The sequence below is a fragment of the Strix aluco genome, chromosome Z (genome assembly GCF_031877795.1).
Source record: "Strix aluco isolate bStrAlu1 chromosome Z, bStrAlu1.hap1, whole genome shotgun sequence".
In the NCBI taxonomy this organism is placed as follows: Eukaryota; Metazoa; Chordata; class Aves; order Strigiformes; family Strigidae; genus Strix; species Strix aluco.
Genome location: NC_133971.1, coordinates 17,734,619 through 17,752,408, shown reverse-complemented (window position 1 = coordinate 17,752,408; position 17,790 = coordinate 17,734,619). Strand labels below are relative to the sequence as shown.

Below are 17,790 nucleotides of genomic sequence, written 5' to 3'. Positions count from 1 at the left end.
GCAGCCCCCGCCCCCCCGGGCCCCGCGCGCCCCCTCCCCCCCCGCGCCCCCTCCCCCCCCGCCTCCCCCCTCGCTTCCCGCCACCCCCCACGCGGCGGCGGGGCGGGGCCCGCCGTGGCGGTGCGGGGAGGCGAGGCGGCGGCTGCGCGCCTGCGCGGGGGGCCTCGCCCCTTTCGCCCCCTCCCCCGCCTCCCTCTCTGCGCAGGCGCAGTGCGGCGGCGGCTCGGCGAGGGGAAGGGCGAGTCGCCGCTGCCGGAGCGGGGGGGATCCGCGGGGCTCCGCCGCTCCGCCGCCGCCATGGCGGGCGCGGCCGCGGCCCCGGCTCCGGCCCCCGCGGAGGAGGAAGACGAGGAGGAGGAGGAGGCTTCGGTCGCGGCGGGCGAGCGGCCGCCCCTCTCGGCGGCGGCGCTGGCGAAGATCGAGCGGAACCGGCAGCGGGCGCTGGCACTGCGGCAGGCGCGGCTGGCGGCCCGGCCCTACCCTGCCGCAGGTCGGATGGCGGCGGCGGACGGGCCCGGCCTCGCCGGCCGGCTCCCCGCGCCCTTTTTCCTTTTCGGGGGGAACGGGACGGGACGGGGCGGGGGGGGGGGGGGGGAAGGCGCGGCGCCACCGTTGGGCGCAAGGCGGCGGGAAGGGGGGGGGGGGGGGGGAAAGCCGCCGCGGCGCGCGAGGGCCCCCCTCCCCCCACGTGGGGGGAGGGGGGCCCTCGCGCGCGCGGCGCGGCCCCCCGCCTCGCGCCGCGGGGGAGCGCGCGCGCGCCCCCTGCCGGCGGCGGCTCCCGCCGCGGCGTTAACGCGGCGTCTCGTTTGTCTTCTGCAGGCGGCGTGCGGGCGCGGGCTCCCCCCAAGGTCGTCGACACGGGAGGGGGCTTCTTCCTGGAGGAGGAGGAGGAGGAGGAGGAAGGGCCCGGCGCCGCCGACAAAATCGTGCATCCTCCCGGTAAAAAACCCTCGAGGGGGCCGTGCAGGAAAGAGGTGGCTGGGGCGCCGGGAGGAGGCGGTGCCGCGCGCGTGGAGCTGGCGGGGGAGGGCAGGAAGGCGCGGGGGCGACAGTGAGCCGGGCTCGGGCTGAGCGAGCAGGGCGGGTTGGGCGCCTTTTTTTTTTTTTCCCGGGCTTTTTTTTTTTTCCTTTCTTCCTCCCTCCCCCCCTCCCCCCCCCCCTTTTTTTCTTTTTTCCCCTTATTCCTTCCTCTTCGCGCGTCTTTCTGGATGTGCTCCATTTCTGGCGCGTCCGATTCTTTCAGCATTAAAGCAGCTAGCAAATACGCGGTGATTAAAAATGAAGAATTTTAAGCCGCGGAAGTGGGACACAGTCAGTGCCCTTGGGTATAGCAGTTTTTTCCTTTCCCCGATAAACGTTATTTCCAGCATTTCTTTCGGGAATTTGAATTTTAAGACCAAAATAAGTGTAAAACCGCGCGGCTTCGTCGGTTCTGGGAATTTTGAGGTTGGTGCCGTTTATGCCAAGATCAGAGCACTGCTGCAGTGCCAGCTTTTATCGTTATAAAACGTACTGACGCCAAGTTGCTGATCGTTTGGTGGAGGATTTCGACATATTGTCTTGTGATATTCTCCCTCCAAAAAAGCAAATGGAGAAGTAAGGATCCCAAAATAGATTCACTTTCTTCTCTGGGATTGTCTTTGTCTTGCTTTGTTCTGCTCTGAATCAGCTGCGGGGCTGTTGGTGCAGTGTATCTCTTTGTTAGAAATCACCACCAGATTTCATTAAGAGTGTAAACAACTAACAGCCCTACTTATTTTGAGGGGCTAATGTTTTAACAATAAATTAAGTAGATCTGGGATGCCTTTGCACCGGGGGTATTTTTGCTGTGTAATTCATAATGTCATTGTCTTAATAAAATGTCTTTATGTTCGGGAGCGCTGCCTTAAATGATGAAATATGATGTAAGAGCATGACTATGTGAAGTACTGAGCATCCCACTGTCGCTAGTAGGACTGAATTGGCATAAAATGTCGTCTTTGCTAGATCGAATCTGCTATAAATGCAAACGCAATTAAAAATGTACGATGCTGCATGTCAAGCATTAATCTTCTGTTTCAGGTATTGTTAAATTCTACAGCATTACCTCACTTTCAGCTCGTGAAACTGTATAAAAATGTTAATTTTCTGCTAGAATTACAATGTTAAAGGAACATTCCTTATAGCTGCGGTTACCTGAATCAGTGTTTCTTAGTGTCCCATGGAACATAAAGCAGATGGCGATGACGCTGGAGGTGATCTACCCGGCGAGGATGAGGCCAGAAGTGATGGCCGGCACTGGGATGAGTCTGGGCTTGGAGCAGTGCTGAGAGGGCTTGGGGAGAGGATTGTAGTGGAGCTCCATCCCCATTCCACTCCTAGCAGCTCTCTGGCCATCCACCTCCATTTCTGCCAGCTGGAATGGACAAGATCCTTGCCAACCGCCCCAGGCCTCCGAGCTCGTTTAGGGAGAGGCAGGTGTGGCTGAGCTAGGAAAAAAACTGGAGCAGAGCTGAGAGGACTATGATGCCAGTGCAGCTCCTGTACTGCTTCCTGCTCTAGCCACCCTCTTCGAACTGCATCCCTTTCTCTGCTTCCTCCTGTTCCTGCCTGCATGTCCTCTGTAAATCAGGACATGCTTTGGAGGGCGAGAATGGAGGAAGCTGTAGGAGGGGATATGAAGCACTTTGTGGGGAAATGTGGAGAATTTTTCTTAACAATGGCTAAGTTGAAACAAATGTGTGTACTTGAATGTTGAAATCCAGTACTTAATACAGTGAACCTTCCAGCAAGAACAGAAATACACCAGCAGAGATGGGATTGCATGATAATGGGTTTGAATTTGTACTGTATCTTTCTGGAAAACTTCAATAGAGGAGTGAAACTAGTCTGTAACAAATTACTATAATGTAAATTTTAGTAAAATTGCCTGTAATACCAATTCCAGGTGGTTGTTTTTAACATGGTAGTTCCTTAAAAAAAAAATTTCTTTCCATTAGCACCTGTGCTAGAATTTGACTATCTCATCTGTGGAGACTGTGGCAAAGAATTCATGGATTCCTACCTTATGCAGCACTTTGATTGGGCAACATGTGATAATTGCAGGTATTGCTAATAACTGGGAGAGGGAAGCTTTATTTTATGTAAAGATTGCTGGCTATAATTAGTTAATGACAGTCATTCTGTTTAATTAAAAAGGCTGTCAGCAAAGAGACAATTTTCAGTAACTTAATGCTTACTGAAAAAGTAAATGGAAGTTGACTAGTAAACTCTGTATTTTCCGTTATGGAAGTGAAGAACAGCAGCATTGTCTCGCGAGCCTGTCTTTAGGATAGGAGACATGAGATTTTTATATAACATTATGGAAACATGATGCTTTGAGAGCAGTTAGTGTGTTTGTCAGTGTGGAAATTAATGTCTGGTTGCAGACTAGAGCTATTCAAAAAAACTGATAGAAACAAGACTACCTGCTTTCTGAAGTAGAGATGGGGATTAGGGGAGTATTTGCTGTCCTAGTGAATTAACACAAGTAAAGTTAGTACTTTGGTCAGCATGAGTGGGCTGGGAGCACAGCAGCCAAAGGGCAGAACCCCTATGGGAGGTTACTGGTTGACCTGCAGGGTAAGCAGGAGTTTGACCTTGAGTGGAAGCCAGTCTCTATGCTTTTATCTTAACACAGAAAATGCTCCAAAAGCCATCGAGGTAACTAGGGCAATGAAATGAACTCTGGAGCAGCTAACTAGCTGTGAGTGTAATAATGAATGGGTGAATGGGAGGGGAAAAAAAAAGAAGATTGCATGTTCTGAGAGCTTCCATGCTTACTACAGGGAGTGGTCAGGGGTGTGCGCATGGTGTAGGCAGTTCACAGTCATTAGAGATGAAGTGCTGTCTCTTGAAGGTAAGGTGGGTGGAAAAACGATGTTAAGAAGAGGGCACAGAGTGGTTTTCTTTTCAGACTTAAGTAGCTCTTGCTACTTACATTAAGAGATTCCTCGGTGCAGTAGCTTTTACTGTGAACTTTGAATTCTAGTAAAGCTGCATTTGCAGCAGGCAATACTTCCTTGATGACCGTTGATAGCACTTAACTGTTTGGCAGATTGTTCCGGCTCAAGCAATTCAAATTGTACTTCAGTCAGGATTGCGTAAATGCAATTTTTTTTCATTAACTCATAAATGCTGCTGTGGTTACACATTTTTTTCATCTGTCTGGTAAAAGATACAGTCTTTAAAGGTATTTTACGGTTCCTCTGCCTACTGTCTTGCATTTAGAAATAAGTGCTCTGTGTTGCTAATCTGTTTCTGGGATCTAGAAGCATATGGAGTGTGTATATTCTCAGGTGATCTGACCTGTCTCACGTTACACATTCTTTCTCTCTTGACCATGTGTCAGGCTTGTACTGTTGTCCTCTTGAATTGCGTCTGGGTTAGGTGAATACCTAAAATTATTCATACTCCTTTCAAGTTTCAGTTACTCCCTCTTGGAATAAAATAGAAGAAAAGCCTTTCTAGAAAAGCAGGCTTCTCAGCATGTGTTTGTTCAAATGGGAGAGTTTTTAAACTTAATTTCAGTAAACCTATCCTGGAGTTTAGCTACATTGTTGGAATCCAGAGTTATTTGCATGCATAAAAACTGAGGAGATGAGGGCTGCCTGTATTTCAGGAATGTTAGATGTGATGGGGACTTAGATGTTAATAATGTGGTTTCCAGGTGTAGGTTTCTCATAATTATTTTACATCTTCCAGAGATACCGAAGATAAACATAAGCTTATAACAAAGACAGAAGCGAAAGAAGAGTTTCTTCTTAAAGACTGTGACTTAGACAAGAGGGAACCAGTGCTCAGATTCATTGCGAAGAAAAACCGTCATAATTCACGATGGGGTGACATGAAACTTTATTTAAAACCACAGGTATAGAAAACTTTGCATATTTCAGATCTCTTTCTACCTTTGTACAACTTTGGTAGCCAAAATGGTGTCACTTTGGTTTTGATTTCTGAATTAATTTGTCAAAGCTAAGTATATTATGCATAGGTGTTGTAAATTTTCTGTATAGTTAAAATAAAGAGCCATGGTCCAAATTCAAATGGCTGTGTTTGAGAGCATTTTAAAGATGTTCATGGACCACAACCTTAGTGGTTTGCACAATTACAGGTCATGAAGCACATGGTCTTTCAGGGCTGTGCTAAAATGTGTGGGGTGCTGCTGTGTGTGTGGCCGTGTGTGGCCTTTTTTGCAGCTCTGCCCTCAGAGGCAGCAGGAGAGGCAAGTAGGTTTTCCAGGGCTCTTGACATTTCTTGTTTGCTACTGTTAAAGGAATGCTGCTGCTTAAGTGGAATATACACAAAAATAGAGCTGGGTTTGGCTTTCCTGAGTAAGTTACATCTAGCCAGTAGTAAAAATCGGTGTTGCTGATACTAAAAACCAGTGTTACCTCCTGTAGAAGGAATGCCATGTTTGCAGGTCAAGAGCACAAAGAGGTAGATGGGAGGCAGAGGCAAGACCGGGTTGTCTTTTGTATGTGTAGGAAAAAAAATTAAATTTGTGAGTTAGTTTACTTCTGCTGTTTCAGTGGGAAAAAGAAACACATTTATGTCCATCCTGTAGGTAGTCAAGCGTTCTCTTGAAGTTTGGGGTAGTGAAGAATCATTGCAAGAAGCAAAGGAACTCCGCCGTAACAGCAGAGAGAAGATGAAACAGAAGAAGTTTGATAAGAAAGTTAAAGGTAAAGGGTTAAACTTACATACTGCAGTACCTGAAGTAAAGTACAGCTCTGTTTGAATTTGTTTCTGCATCTGAGTGAAGTATTTAGAAAATCTTCAGTGTGGCAAAATGGAGGTTTTCAGGAGCTGCGTGGGTAAGCCCTGAGCAATCCAGTCTGACCTCATAGCTGACTATTTTGGGCAGAGGGCTGGACTGGAGATCTGAGGTCCCTTCCAACCTGAATTACCCTGTTGTCCTATGGACATGATGTAAGTGACAGAAATCAACTACAATGGTTCATTATGGGATTTACATTTTTTTTGAGTGTTCCTGTTACTTTTCTTGACTTGCAGAGAATATGGATTTTTGTGGCAGTGGGTTAATAATTCTGTTGTATGTATGCCTTCAGGTGGAGTAACTGTAAATGAAGGTAGAAAGTGCCTTTTCCCACTGTTCACAGTATTCCCAGCTGCTGTTTTTACTGCTTATTACCTTTGGTTTTTCATGATAAATTAGTATTTAGGAGAGCATTCAATGCATATAACTTCTGAAAAATGCTTCCAGCACAGACATGCTAGTAATTTTAAAAAAGTCCACGTTTGTATCTTCGCAAGAGCTGAGGCTTAGCGTGATGTCTGTGCTGCCCATAGCATCGATGCTTCACTTTGGGTTGGCACTCAGAGGCAGAAAGCTCAAGCTGGCTGAACTGGTATTGTCTGGAAGAGGCAGAATGTGAGACTGAGCAAATAACCCCCGTCCTGAGCATTGATGTTGGGCACACAGAAGGACTGGCAGCAGACAGTAGTCAAGATGCCAGAGTTCAGTGCAAGTACAGGCCTTAACATGACAAAGTTTGCAGCCTGAATGGCTTGGCTCAAATGTGATGACGTTTTGCTGTTCGGTATGCTTGCCACCCACTTGCAACATCCGGATAATATCTTGGGCTCGGCTGCCAGCCTGTGCTCTCTTGAAAACCTGCTGACTTCACTGCGGCTGCTGCAGAGGCAGCTCACATTATTGGGCATAAAGCTTAGAGAATGCCAAGTCATTTGGGAGGCTTACTGTGACCTGAATGAAAAGTACTCTTTCTTGATCATGTAAAACAATGAAGTGTTTTATAAAAACTTTTTCTCTGCATTCCACCTGTCCCTTTTGGATACCTTCAAATGGCTTCATGTAAAATGGCAGTGGGCAACACGTATTCAGTCCAGATGGAGAATCTTCTCCTGTGAGATCTCATGCCGGTGTAGTTTTTACCCTTCAAAATATGCAAACAAGGTGAAGATTGCAAGGCAAGTCAAAGCTTGTTCTTGCAGTAGCAGATTCTTGCCTAAAATTTATGCAAGGCAACAAGCAGATTGTCATCTGTAGTCCTCAGAAGGGTGGCTAGCTTGAGTTTTATTAACCATTACTTAAGATTTATTAAAATACTGACATTTTCTTGTATTTCTCATCAGAACTCCGCCGAGCTGTGAGGAGTAGCTTGTGGAAGAAAAAAGCTAGTATCCATGAACATGAGTATGGACCAGAAGAAAACATTGATGAAGATACATATAAAAAGACATGTACTGTATGTGGCCATGAATTAACTTATGAGAAGATGTAGTGTTGATCGGGTTTTTTATTTATCTTTTGAATGGTATTTTGTATTAAAGTCAAATAAATGCTGATTATGAGCAAGCTGTTGCCAGATTGTATGAAGGGTGATGTTCCTCAGTTGTAAGAAGCTCTACAGAACAGTAAGCTTTGGCTTTTAAGCTAGATCTTAGGGTAGAATATAACACATTTTTAACAGTCCAATAAATTGGTACCTTGTAGGCCAAAAGATGTTGGTACCATTCTACTTCATGTGCTCATGAAATTAAGGTGCACTTCCCACTTCTGTGCTTCCATTATAGAAGGAAGGCTCCATAGTTTGTCCTAACTGTTGTCTGGTTTCCAGTAACTGTTACTGGTCATGGGTGGAGGGCAACTAGCTGGTAAAGCACCTCCTCTGGAAGTTGGAGACTGTCATGAGGCAGATTCAACTCTAGTAAAGGAGCATTCTGTCTCAGGAGGAAAGCTGTGAGCTTCTGGGGAGGCTGACACATTCTAACAAATGTATCCTCTACTGCTTTTTTCCCAAGTTTTGGACTAGAGACCAAGGTGACTCTTAAAATGCAACTTTGTCAGAAACTTGTAAATTAAAAGGGTAAACAGCTGTCCTTGGGGGAGGAAATTGCTGTAAGTGCACCTGAATGATGTTTGCTTTCAGTAGAGGGTGGATTTGCTTTCAAGTTCAAATTTCAAATCTTTAGTTCTTAGAGCTGTTGGGGAATGCTTGTGGAAATGGCTGAAGTGAAGGAATGTACTCCAGGCAGCAGCTCTGCATTTGTTCACCACTGTAAATATGGCAGATCTCAGTGAAGGGTCTGGAGGCTTTGTAGGGGAGCCTGGGCCACAGTAGCTGAGCAGAACTGAAATGTGCCAGGAGGAGCAGGTGTCTGGGGAGCGCACACAGTGGCTCCACTAACATGTCTCCCACACTCTCCCTCCTGTGGTCTGCTGCCTCAGGGACCTGCCCTTCCACCAAGCATGGGGGCTCGAGGCCTTGCAAGGCTGAGGAGGGCATGTGGGGTTGGCTGGGGGGCAGGAGGCAGGTCCTGGCCCAGCTTTCAGAGGTACTCCTCCATATCATGGTTCTATGACCCCCTGTGGTCCTAGATCTCTGTTGTGCACACTGGCTGCTGCATCTCTTACCTGTGGGCAGGCTGCAGCAGCCATCCCCCAGCACCAGCAGCCCACCCCTGCCTCATCTGCAGCAGCACCACTCCAAACCACTCCAAGAACAGGAGGTAGCAAGGGAGGGGAGAATTTCCACATCAGCAGCCTGCAGGCACCCAGCAGCACCCAGGCTTGCCTCACCTGGCTGCACAGGTTGGGGAAGCACGTCTGATCCGCCTGTGGCACAAGGAGGTGAAGGCTTGTGTGTCAGTCAGGGTACCAGCAACAGTGCAGGGGAAACAGAACTGCTCCAACTGCGCTGAACACAACCCTGCCGTGACTGCTTTGCTTCAGTAGCCCCCCCAAGAGGCAGGACAAACTCCCAGTAGCAATCTGCTTCACCTTCATTTATTTTTACTTGTGCATTTTTTCCAACCACACCATGTTTCTACAGCATCTCTAACACTATCCACCACCTCATGCTTCAGCAGTTCCAAGTTTCTCCCGTTAGCTGCTGGTATCACTATGCAAGCATCTCATTCTTTCCTACAGATCCAAACAGTTTATCAGTTGAGTCAGGTGCATGCCACTGGACTTACAAAGAGGGTCCAGCAGACTCAAGAAATGTAGTCAAAGCCCATGCTCACCATGGAAAAGTCAAATCGATTTTGGAATACATTACTGTTTGGTTTTAGATCACAGGATTACACTCAGGCATTTGCAACTGGATCCCCAGCACCCCTATTTGTCAAGGCTCAGAGGAAGTTACAGGTTTGCAAGTTTTATTACCGGTTTTGCAGAAGTCACATTTATAGTCAGACCCCCACCATTAGTTAATATCAGAACTCTGATATTGATCTGAGCCAGTGAAAAAACTATTAAACCCCAATTAAAACCTCTACAGTATTAAATGTTTCTTAAAAAAATCCACCAACTATTTGATTACTCAGAAACATTAACAAAAATATTTGAATCAGAAGTCTGTGCATGACCAACAAAACCCTTGCATAAAGCAAATTTACAACAATTAACAGTATACCCTGAAAGAATGGAGGGATCTACCAAATCCAAAAGGGTAAGCAGAGAAAGCAGAAGTAACAGATCTAAGCCTATGAGGATATATCTGTGATTGCTACAGGCCACACACAAACTTAGGTCAAAGTAGAAAGTTTCATTTTTTACCCTCCTCACTTGGTCAGGAGGTCAATTGGTCAACGTACAGATGAAATGCATTACTAGGTATAATATGTGAAAAAATAATTTGTACAGGAACAAAATTACTCAAAGCTTATAACTTTCTAAGCTTAAATTGAATAGCACTGGGTATGAAATTCTTTAAACATTCATCTGCAAAATGAAGAGACCATAAATGGCTTGGAAATACACTGCACACTGACAGACCTGAGCACCTAAGGCAGTGTCTTTGCCATTCATCACTTCTTACTGTAATACAGACCACTCTGGTTTGGCATTTATGTACGTAATGTTATTTGCATAACTCAAAACTAAGGCTACTCTATCTTCAGGTTGTGTTTTCCCAGTCTAAGTTTCCTGTGAGATATCACTTAATTTAGCATTAAAATGCTTTCTGAAGACATGGGAGCCACGTGCTGCCACATTTTAAAGCAAGGGAAGGGTAGCAGATGCAGCCACCACAAAGCAGTTGTTACTAAGCCAGATAAGGTGAGGGCACTTGGTTCATCAGCCGTCCAGAAAGATTTCTGGCATCACTGCAGGCCTGCAGGTCCAGCCCAGCAGAAGCTTGGCAATCCAACTAGTTAGGGGCTGAAATAAAGGAACAAGCTGAATGCTGCCCTGCCCTCTCCCCTAGCATCTGGGGCAGGAGGTCCCAACACCCAGGTAAGGCTTTCAGGACAGAAATCAAAGTTCCTTCCACTCCCACTCACTGTCTCTAGCAGTGAAGACTGCTGCCAGGAACAGTTCATGATTCTTCAGCCATACTGCAAAAAGGATTGCATTTTTCAGAAGTTGTCCATGAAGTTCCTCTACTGACTGTTTATAGCTACTGTAATAAGACACTAGACAATACATCTAAAAACCACATTTCAACTGTAGTACAACCATGTTCTTTCAAACTGTGAATATCTAGCTGGCTTGGTAATAAGCAAATCCATATGTTCTATACTACTCTGAAAGCTTAACTCAAGTGCTTCACATGACCAAAGACACTTTTCCTGTGCCATACTAGAGAACGTAACCACACTGCTGAGAAGGTGCATTCCCTTTCATACTCACAAAACACTATTAACTGTTTCTCATTTCTGCAATTCCTTTGATTTAAGGGCCAGGCAGCGGTAACAAATTCTATTGTTTGGGGTTTTTTGGGGGGAGTGTTGGGTAGGGTGGGGTGAGGTGATTTTTATATAAACAACAGGGAAGAAACAAAAATACTATCATGAAGTCAAGAGTCAAATCAAAAGACAACAAAAAGAATTAATACATTACTCCATGTCTATCCCCTATCAGTCATCTTGTAAGGCTTATGATGCTTACACAGTTTGCTGTTGGTTAGAGTACTGTACTGTTTTACATAGGAGTAATGAAAGCCAGTTTTAGTCAAAAATTTCTTCCATCCCCATATCTGTCAAGTTTTCCCATAAAAAAAAAAACTTAAACTCAATTAAGTCCTCCAGACAAGACTCTGCCTGTGAATAATCCTCAGGCCTGCAGAGCACAGAACTGCTGAAACACAGCCAGTATGTGGTGGTCCAGTTCAGCTGTAAACAGGAGGTTTTCTAGGGTCACCATGTACTGCTGGATTATCTGGTGATGCTGTCAGATAAAAAACAAAAACACAAACCTTTACTGTTTCCATTTATCTTTATATATATAAAAAACAGGCAGAGAAGTCAAGACGTGTAAGAATCACAGCTCAAATATTTTCATCAAAATCATTAGGCAGATCTCATTTCCACAACACAGTTGCCACTGACAAGAAAAGAGTAATGCAGAGCTACTACTGACTGCAAGAAGAAAGCATGTGCTGAAACCCTGTCCTGAGAAGCACTGTGCTCCCTGTAGCTCTTCACTCCTGGACCCTGAATTGTGTGCAGGATACCATGTAACTGCACAGATATCCTAAGAGAATCATGATACTCGCTTCCCTCTGAAGCCACATCTACTACCAGGGAAGAGTTCAGCCCAGGAGAGAATTATACTACTCCCATCTTTCAACGTATCTTCTGCTTGCACAGGTATAATATTTCATGTTACTATCACTTTCATCCAGCCACCTTGCTTGTTACCTGACTTAATAAAGAGCCAAGAATTCAAAAATTATTTTAACAGATACTTTACACATCTTATTAAAAGGAATTCTGCTATATTTTAACTTTAATCTGTTTATTTTAAAGACATCTATTTAAGTGTTCTCGTTCGCTCACAACTTTGCCCTTACTATAGGACACACAGTTAACAGGAGCTCAGCAAAATTCATAACCACGTTGTGGTATCTTTTTGGTATGCTCCTTAATCAAGGACCAGTCACTCCACCAGCCTGTGGCAGAGACGTGGCCAGAACCAGAGTTACGACCTAATCCCACACTAGCCTTCAGAGATGATGTGCTGCTGCCACCTGCTGCTACTCTCATGGAGTGCTCAGTTCTCCAGCCACAAAACTCGTCTATCCAGCACGTCTCTGCCCACAACCTTCCAAACTGAGAAATGAAACTTACCTGCAGGAAGATCTGCTGCAGCCTCTCTATACAGCTCTTGTACCAAGGTGTAAATACATCGATTCCACCAGTCTCACAGCGCACTAAGTGTTCAGTTAGCAACATAATGAAACGCTGCAAGAGAGGAAAAAACCCCACTTATTCAGTCTTGTCAAATGAAAGCAGGATCCTAACCTCAGGTAAGAGTATCTGGGGGACAGAAGCTTTGAACAGCAATGTGACAATAATTATTTTGCTTGGCAAACACTGAATTTAGTAAGCAAATAAAATCAAGTTACCTTCCAGTTGTTAAGGAAACTATGCTAGCAGAACTCTGTTCCTGAGCACTTGAAACTGAACAGATGTTCCAGAAGCAGTTTTTGCAGAGGGATGATCTGGATTGACTCTAACACATAGTAAGCCCATCAACCCCTTCCCATATTCTTATTCCAAGAAGGTGCCTGAGATACAAGTGACGCTGAAAGCTTATGAATCCCGTTAAAAGCTTTAAAACCTGAAAGTGAGAAGAGCCTTTGCCCATAATTACCTGGAATATAACAAGGAAGAGATTCTTCTGCTCGCTCTGGGCTGACTCTACTTTTTCCTGCAAGCGCTCTATCTGCTCTTCTAGCGGTCCATCTTCCCGATCACTGCTTCGGTCATCGTCGTCATCATCATCATCACTGTCTCGCTACAAGTGACAACAACACAAGACTAACTAGCAACTTGGCTACCTGTGGATACTGTTAATACCCCCCAGTTCCACATGTGAAAAGGTCTGCAGAGCAACTGAAGAGGAGCAACTGAAGCTGCTCTGTAGCTTGGTAAGCATTGTATTTTGAAGGACATTTACTCTGAATATAATTCAGGGAAGAAATTTGGAAGGAAAAATACCAATATGGGAAAGCCCTGGGAAAAAAAAAAAAAATAAAAAAAAAAATCAAGATTTCAGAGAAACCAGAGCAAACTTAAAGATTTACCAGTCCTTTATTTAGTGGAAACACAGTACAAGGTAATACCCCTGCTGACTTTATCATTAACAGATAACGAACAGCCTTTTTAAAAGAAGTCCAACATGGATTTTTAAAATTATGTCTACTGCAGCAGGGCAGGCTATTCATTCAATTAACAGTTCTGAAGTCTCAGGGCTCCAAAAAAACAAAGCACTTTGTGCAAGAACTCAGATGAATCTGGCTGGTTAGCACAAAAGGAAGACTAGAGACTGTAGCCTGTGGTGTTAAAGTGGTGACTCCCTCTATTCGTGACCAAAACGGATGCTCTCAGACTAGAAAGGGTCAGCGTGGAAACCAAACTACTAACTAGGAACATGGCATGTTCTCATTGCCTCAAAAACAGAACAAAACGACACAACAACAAAACCACACAAAATACATTTAAGTACCAGACTTGGGAGCTCAGGTAACAAAGTCTTACACAAGACCACAAACGATACAGAACGAAAGGCAGGATCTGATGGATTATGGTACATACAAATAGATACTGCTTCAATCTCATAGGATTGTTTCTGTGCAAAAATACCCATAAATTAACAGTTCAAAACTTCAAATATTGTAAAAGCAACTTGTGACAAATATAGGGCCATGTATTAACTCATCTACAGCATAGCAAATGAAACTCACAATCTGAAGACAGTTACAGCTCTGAATCAGCATAAAAAATAAAAATAACTTACCAGAGCAAGTGGGAATTTAATTTTATTCTCTCTATAGTAACTTACTTTGGCCCCATCTACAGAGATTTCCTGAACTCAAAACGCTAAAGGACCAATAAGACCTAAGAGAAAGCATGTAAGCCTTGGACTCACTCCACAGTAAGGCAATCCACTTCATGCTGGGGACATCAAAACTTGATGGCTTACTTCCTCTAAAAGGAATGGTCATGCAGCAGAGCTACAGTCTGCAGAACTACTCACTGTTGCATACAAATGTTTCTTCCTGGCACAATGCTCATTTAAAGTACTCAGGAATAAAGAGCTGCAGCAAGAGACAAGTACAGAAATGAAAACACTGGTATATTTGTTTAGAGATGCCAGAGAAGCTCTTTGCCTCAGAATAAGATCAATGACTGCATCTAGGTCTTCAGTAATCATGGGCATTTATTAACTGCTGATCAATGCAGATTGAGGATGCAAGCAACTAGGAGGGCTGTTGCTGGGAGTGAAGGAAACAAGATGAAGGGGCTGGGGTGAACTGACACTGGCAAACTGTGAGGTATTAGTGATGTCTCATCAGAAACTTCTGGAAAAATGACTGGATTGTCCAGGTTTCTTCAAAAACCATCAGCAGCCTCTGTGTCATGTGTCAAATTCTGACATTAACTTTATCCAGAGTTTTGGAGCTAGCTAAGGGTTTTATGCAGGTAATCATACTCACAGACTACATATAAACACATAAATTCTCTCTTGCTCTTTGAAATTCTCAACATATTTATAAACTGATTTCATTCTATCATGACTGACTACTGCATTCAGCCAAGCTTCCTTGCGCCACATCTTTTGCAGCTGCCACAGAAGACACTGTCTCACCCCATTTTACTGTCACACATGGGACAGAAAAGGCTGCTTGCTCATCAGTTTGTTGTATATAGTAACCCAGATCATGCAAAGGTATTCAGAAAAATAAGCTAGAAGAAGGAAGTGACAGATGCCAGTGTCAGAATCCAGCAGCACCCATCAGAAGAACAGTAACAGCCAACTTTTCAATAGCAAATAGCTGTTTCCGTGCACTTCTGCATGGAAGCCACAAGAGTATTCTTTAACAGAACTTACTATACATAATTTGTAATTGTTCTTATTATTATCTAATAAGGTAACTGGAATCCATCTTGGAAGGCAAGTGGAAGACATGCTCATATTGGAGGAGAAACTTGTGAGAGTGTTTGAATACAGCAAATACATATGAACTCCCTTAAAGATTTTACTGAATTCTTAGGTTATAGCTACTGTTCGAAAGGTAGACTGAGAAGATGCATCCAGTTGTTGATGTCTTAGTGCTACAGATGACCACATGGCTGCAGACATGCTTCCTGATAAAAGTATTTATTCAGTCCTTCCCAAAACCAACTGTGCATCCACCTGACAGCATGCAGGTTTGTATAACTTAGCTTAAAATAATTAAAAATTACAAACAAATTACTCACTCTTTTGTGCTGCCTGGCCAATCTTGCCTTAGTCTCCTCCAGTTCTTTCTGAATCTTCAGAACATGCTTATTCATCTTACGAATTGTGGAATGTAGTATCTCCCAGATATAAAACCTAGGAAAGACACAAAGCTCAAAACACTACATTGAACACTACTCCAGAGTAGAAAATTAAATGTAGTTTCTTACAGAAAAATGTATCTGGGGGAATTAAAAAAAACTTAGTATCATCTAAGACATCTTAGTAGAGTGAACAAACACTCAGCATATAGGAAAGTATACCTATGTATATTTTATAGGTCTATATACGTAATCTATATATGTGTATATTACCTATAGTAATGTAAGAAAGCTTTACAACTGTTTCTTTCCTATTTTTTGCAGTACACTTCCAAACCAGCATTGTATTTCATACACATACTGTAAGACTACCAACATCAAATTGACTTCTCAGACCAAACACTTCTCCCGTTCTCAATAAGCAATGTTATCAGTGGTGGTACAAGTTACATACCTCAACCAAAGACAAGGACCACACTAAGCTAGCAGCTATATAACACACAGCAGACTTCATCTAGAAATAATTCAAGTGGTGTTCTGCTTTGGCAGGCTTTGAGACTACTAGCAAAATGACATGCTAGCAACATTCTTGCACTGTCATGTAAACATTCATACTCCAACTTAGAAAAATGCTGAAGTACATATTTTGTAGAAGGAACAAAAACTTATTGTACCTTTTTCTTCCACTACTCAGTTTTCATAGATTAAACTATTTACTGGCTACTTAAAATAGTAATTCAGAGACAAATAACAACCCAAGACAAATTCTTGTTACCTAGTAAAATCATGTGCAAGCTCTGAAGAGAAGATCCAGTTTGCTACTGCAGCACAGTCAACAATTTGTGTCCGAATCATCTTGTCCACAAGCACAGCAATCATCTATATTTTGTGAAAGACATTGCACACACAATCTGTGTAAAGTATTCCAGCCTCAGATAAAAGCAGAGATGGTTTGATGCAACTCTACGTTAGTGATATTACTGGGTAATTTCAAATACTTTAGGAAGCTGGGCAGTCTAGCCTAAAACTGCTAAAATTACATACCTATGTCAATTACATAAAAGCTTTCTGATTTTGTTTAACAACCTTTTTCTACTTCTTGTGAAAGTGATGTATCACTTTTTGTTAACATACATACTTCCATGCAAAAGCAAAAAATACAAGCGTCACAGTTGGAAGTGAGGCCTTAGAGACAGAAGTCCTAGTATTTGACATTCAAGTGCTCAAGCCAGAGCATATATACCTCTCAGATCACCACAATGCGAGAGCTATCCCTGGCCTACTCTTCTTGAACTGCAACAGTCTTCGAACGTGACAGTAAGCTCTTCTCTGCAGGACCTCTTCATTTCAGAACAGAGCCAGCGCCATGTAGTCAATGGAAGTGCTTACTTGCTACAGGCACTGCCATGATTCTTGGGGGGGGTTTGCAAGCAATCTGGCAGGCAACTGCAGAGAGGAGTTACTGACTAAAGCAGTTGCAAGCTGTTCAGAAAAAAGGCTTATCTTAGTTACTCATGTGCTTGAATGCCACAGTATCCAAGAACCACAGCCTGCACTGTATTTATCCTTACAACCACCCATTGTCAAATAAGGAAGTGTAACAAAGCTCCTTTTAAGGAAGGAAAATTAAAATAACTGAATGAATCATACAGAGGACTCAGCACTCAACTTTCAAGTCCCAGGATAGCATTCTATGCTCTATTTGTCTTTCTGTATTGCCAGGAAGAATTTCTGATTACTTAGCCTGATCTTCCAAGAAACACAGACCTAGGATTTTGAGAAAATATTTAATTTCAATTTTAAAGTTTCTCTTTATGAAGAACCTTGTTTTTAGGTCCAGGAACTACTGATTCCTACTGATAAATCACCATCTGCAGGACAGATCACTCATTAGCACTATATGCCTTGAGAATACTGTCAATAGTCTGAACCAAATCAAAGGATGTTCCCATAGACATGGGATTAGGGTGAGCACCAAGAAGACACTCTGGACAAGTGTCCTGCTTTCCAGGCACTATTTCTTCTGTGTGCCAGGAGGGTTACGGACTCAGGAAAAAAAAGTGCTCGACCAGAAACAAAAGACTGAACTGCAATAAATGCAAGAGAAGAAAATTTAAGTTCCATGATCAAGTAGAACAGCAGACCTTCACAACTTTTGCACCTGGTTTTTTTTTAAAGCGATCTTAATTTATTCATAAATATCCAACATTACTGTTTAGTCTGGGTTTGAAACCTCCCTCTCAGTTCAGTCATGCTGCAGTACAAAGACATGAAGAGGAAGAGGATACAGATATATAAGATTGCAGTAATGTAATTTTTTCTGATCCAATTAAATGGCAGTAAAAAGTAGGTCAGACTAATTGCCACATTTTCAAGGTCAGTAATTTGGGTAGGAAGTTTAATATTAAAAAAATCCTGCTTTTTTGATGTTTTTACTCTACTTAGAAGGGAGGTGACATTTTGCGTAAGTATCTTCTAGGTGCTTAAGTTTTTTCCCCAAGGGAATGGACCACA

The 17,790-nt window shown here is 43.5% G+C and overlaps 2 protein-coding genes across 3 annotated transcripts in view; one reads left to right on the top strand and one right to left on the bottom strand.

The window, feature by feature from the left end:
* Positions 1 to 208: 208 nt before the first annotated feature.
* On the top strand, positions 209 to 7,360 carry XPA (XPA, DNA damage recognition and repair factor). Its single transcript, XM_074812359.1, has 6 exons — positions 209 to 490; positions 820 to 939; positions 2,979 to 3,084; positions 4,723 to 4,888; positions 5,585 to 5,702; positions 7,138 to 7,360. Exons 1-6 carry the CDS (start codon positions 298 to 300, stop codon positions 7,284 to 7,286), a joined length of 852 nt encoding a protein of 283 aa, XP_074668460.1. The 5' UTR covers positions 209 to 297; the 3' UTR covers positions 7,287 to 7,360.
* Positions 7,361 to 8,775: 1,415 nt separating this feature from the next.
* The window catches only part of NCBP1 (nuclear cap binding protein subunit 1), a 31,837-nt gene continuing 22,822 nt past the window's right edge, over positions 8,776 to 17,790 (bottom strand). For both annotated transcript variants that reach the window (XM_074812360.1, XM_074812361.1), the window contains 5 exons: positions 16,052 to 16,155; positions 15,217 to 15,331; positions 12,605 to 12,748; positions 12,079 to 12,192; positions 8,776 to 11,176 (listed from right to left, as the gene is read on the bottom strand). In XM_074812360.1, the coding sequence (XP_074668461.1) occupies positions 11,063 to 11,176; positions 12,079 to 12,192; positions 12,605 to 12,748; positions 15,217 to 15,331; positions 16,052 to 16,155 (591 nt within the window). In that variant the 3' untranslated portion in view covers positions 8,776 to 11,062. The remainder of the gene's footprint in view (positions 11,177 to 12,078; positions 12,193 to 12,604; positions 12,749 to 15,216; positions 15,332 to 16,051; positions 16,156 to 17,790) is intronic.

Coding starts and splice junctions, on each gene's coding strand:
- XPA (XM_074812359.1), top strand. CDS start 298: ATGGCGGGCGCGGCCGCGGCCCCGGCTCCGGCCCCCGCGGAGGAGGAA. Junction 4,889..5,584: donor AACTTTATTTAAAACCACAG/GTATAGAAAACT, acceptor TCCATCCTGTAG/GTAGTCAAGCGTTCTCTTGA. Junction 5,703..7,137: donor GTTTGATAAGAAAGTTAAAG/GTAAAGGGTTAA, acceptor ATTTCTCATCAG/AACTCCGCCGAGCTGTGAGG.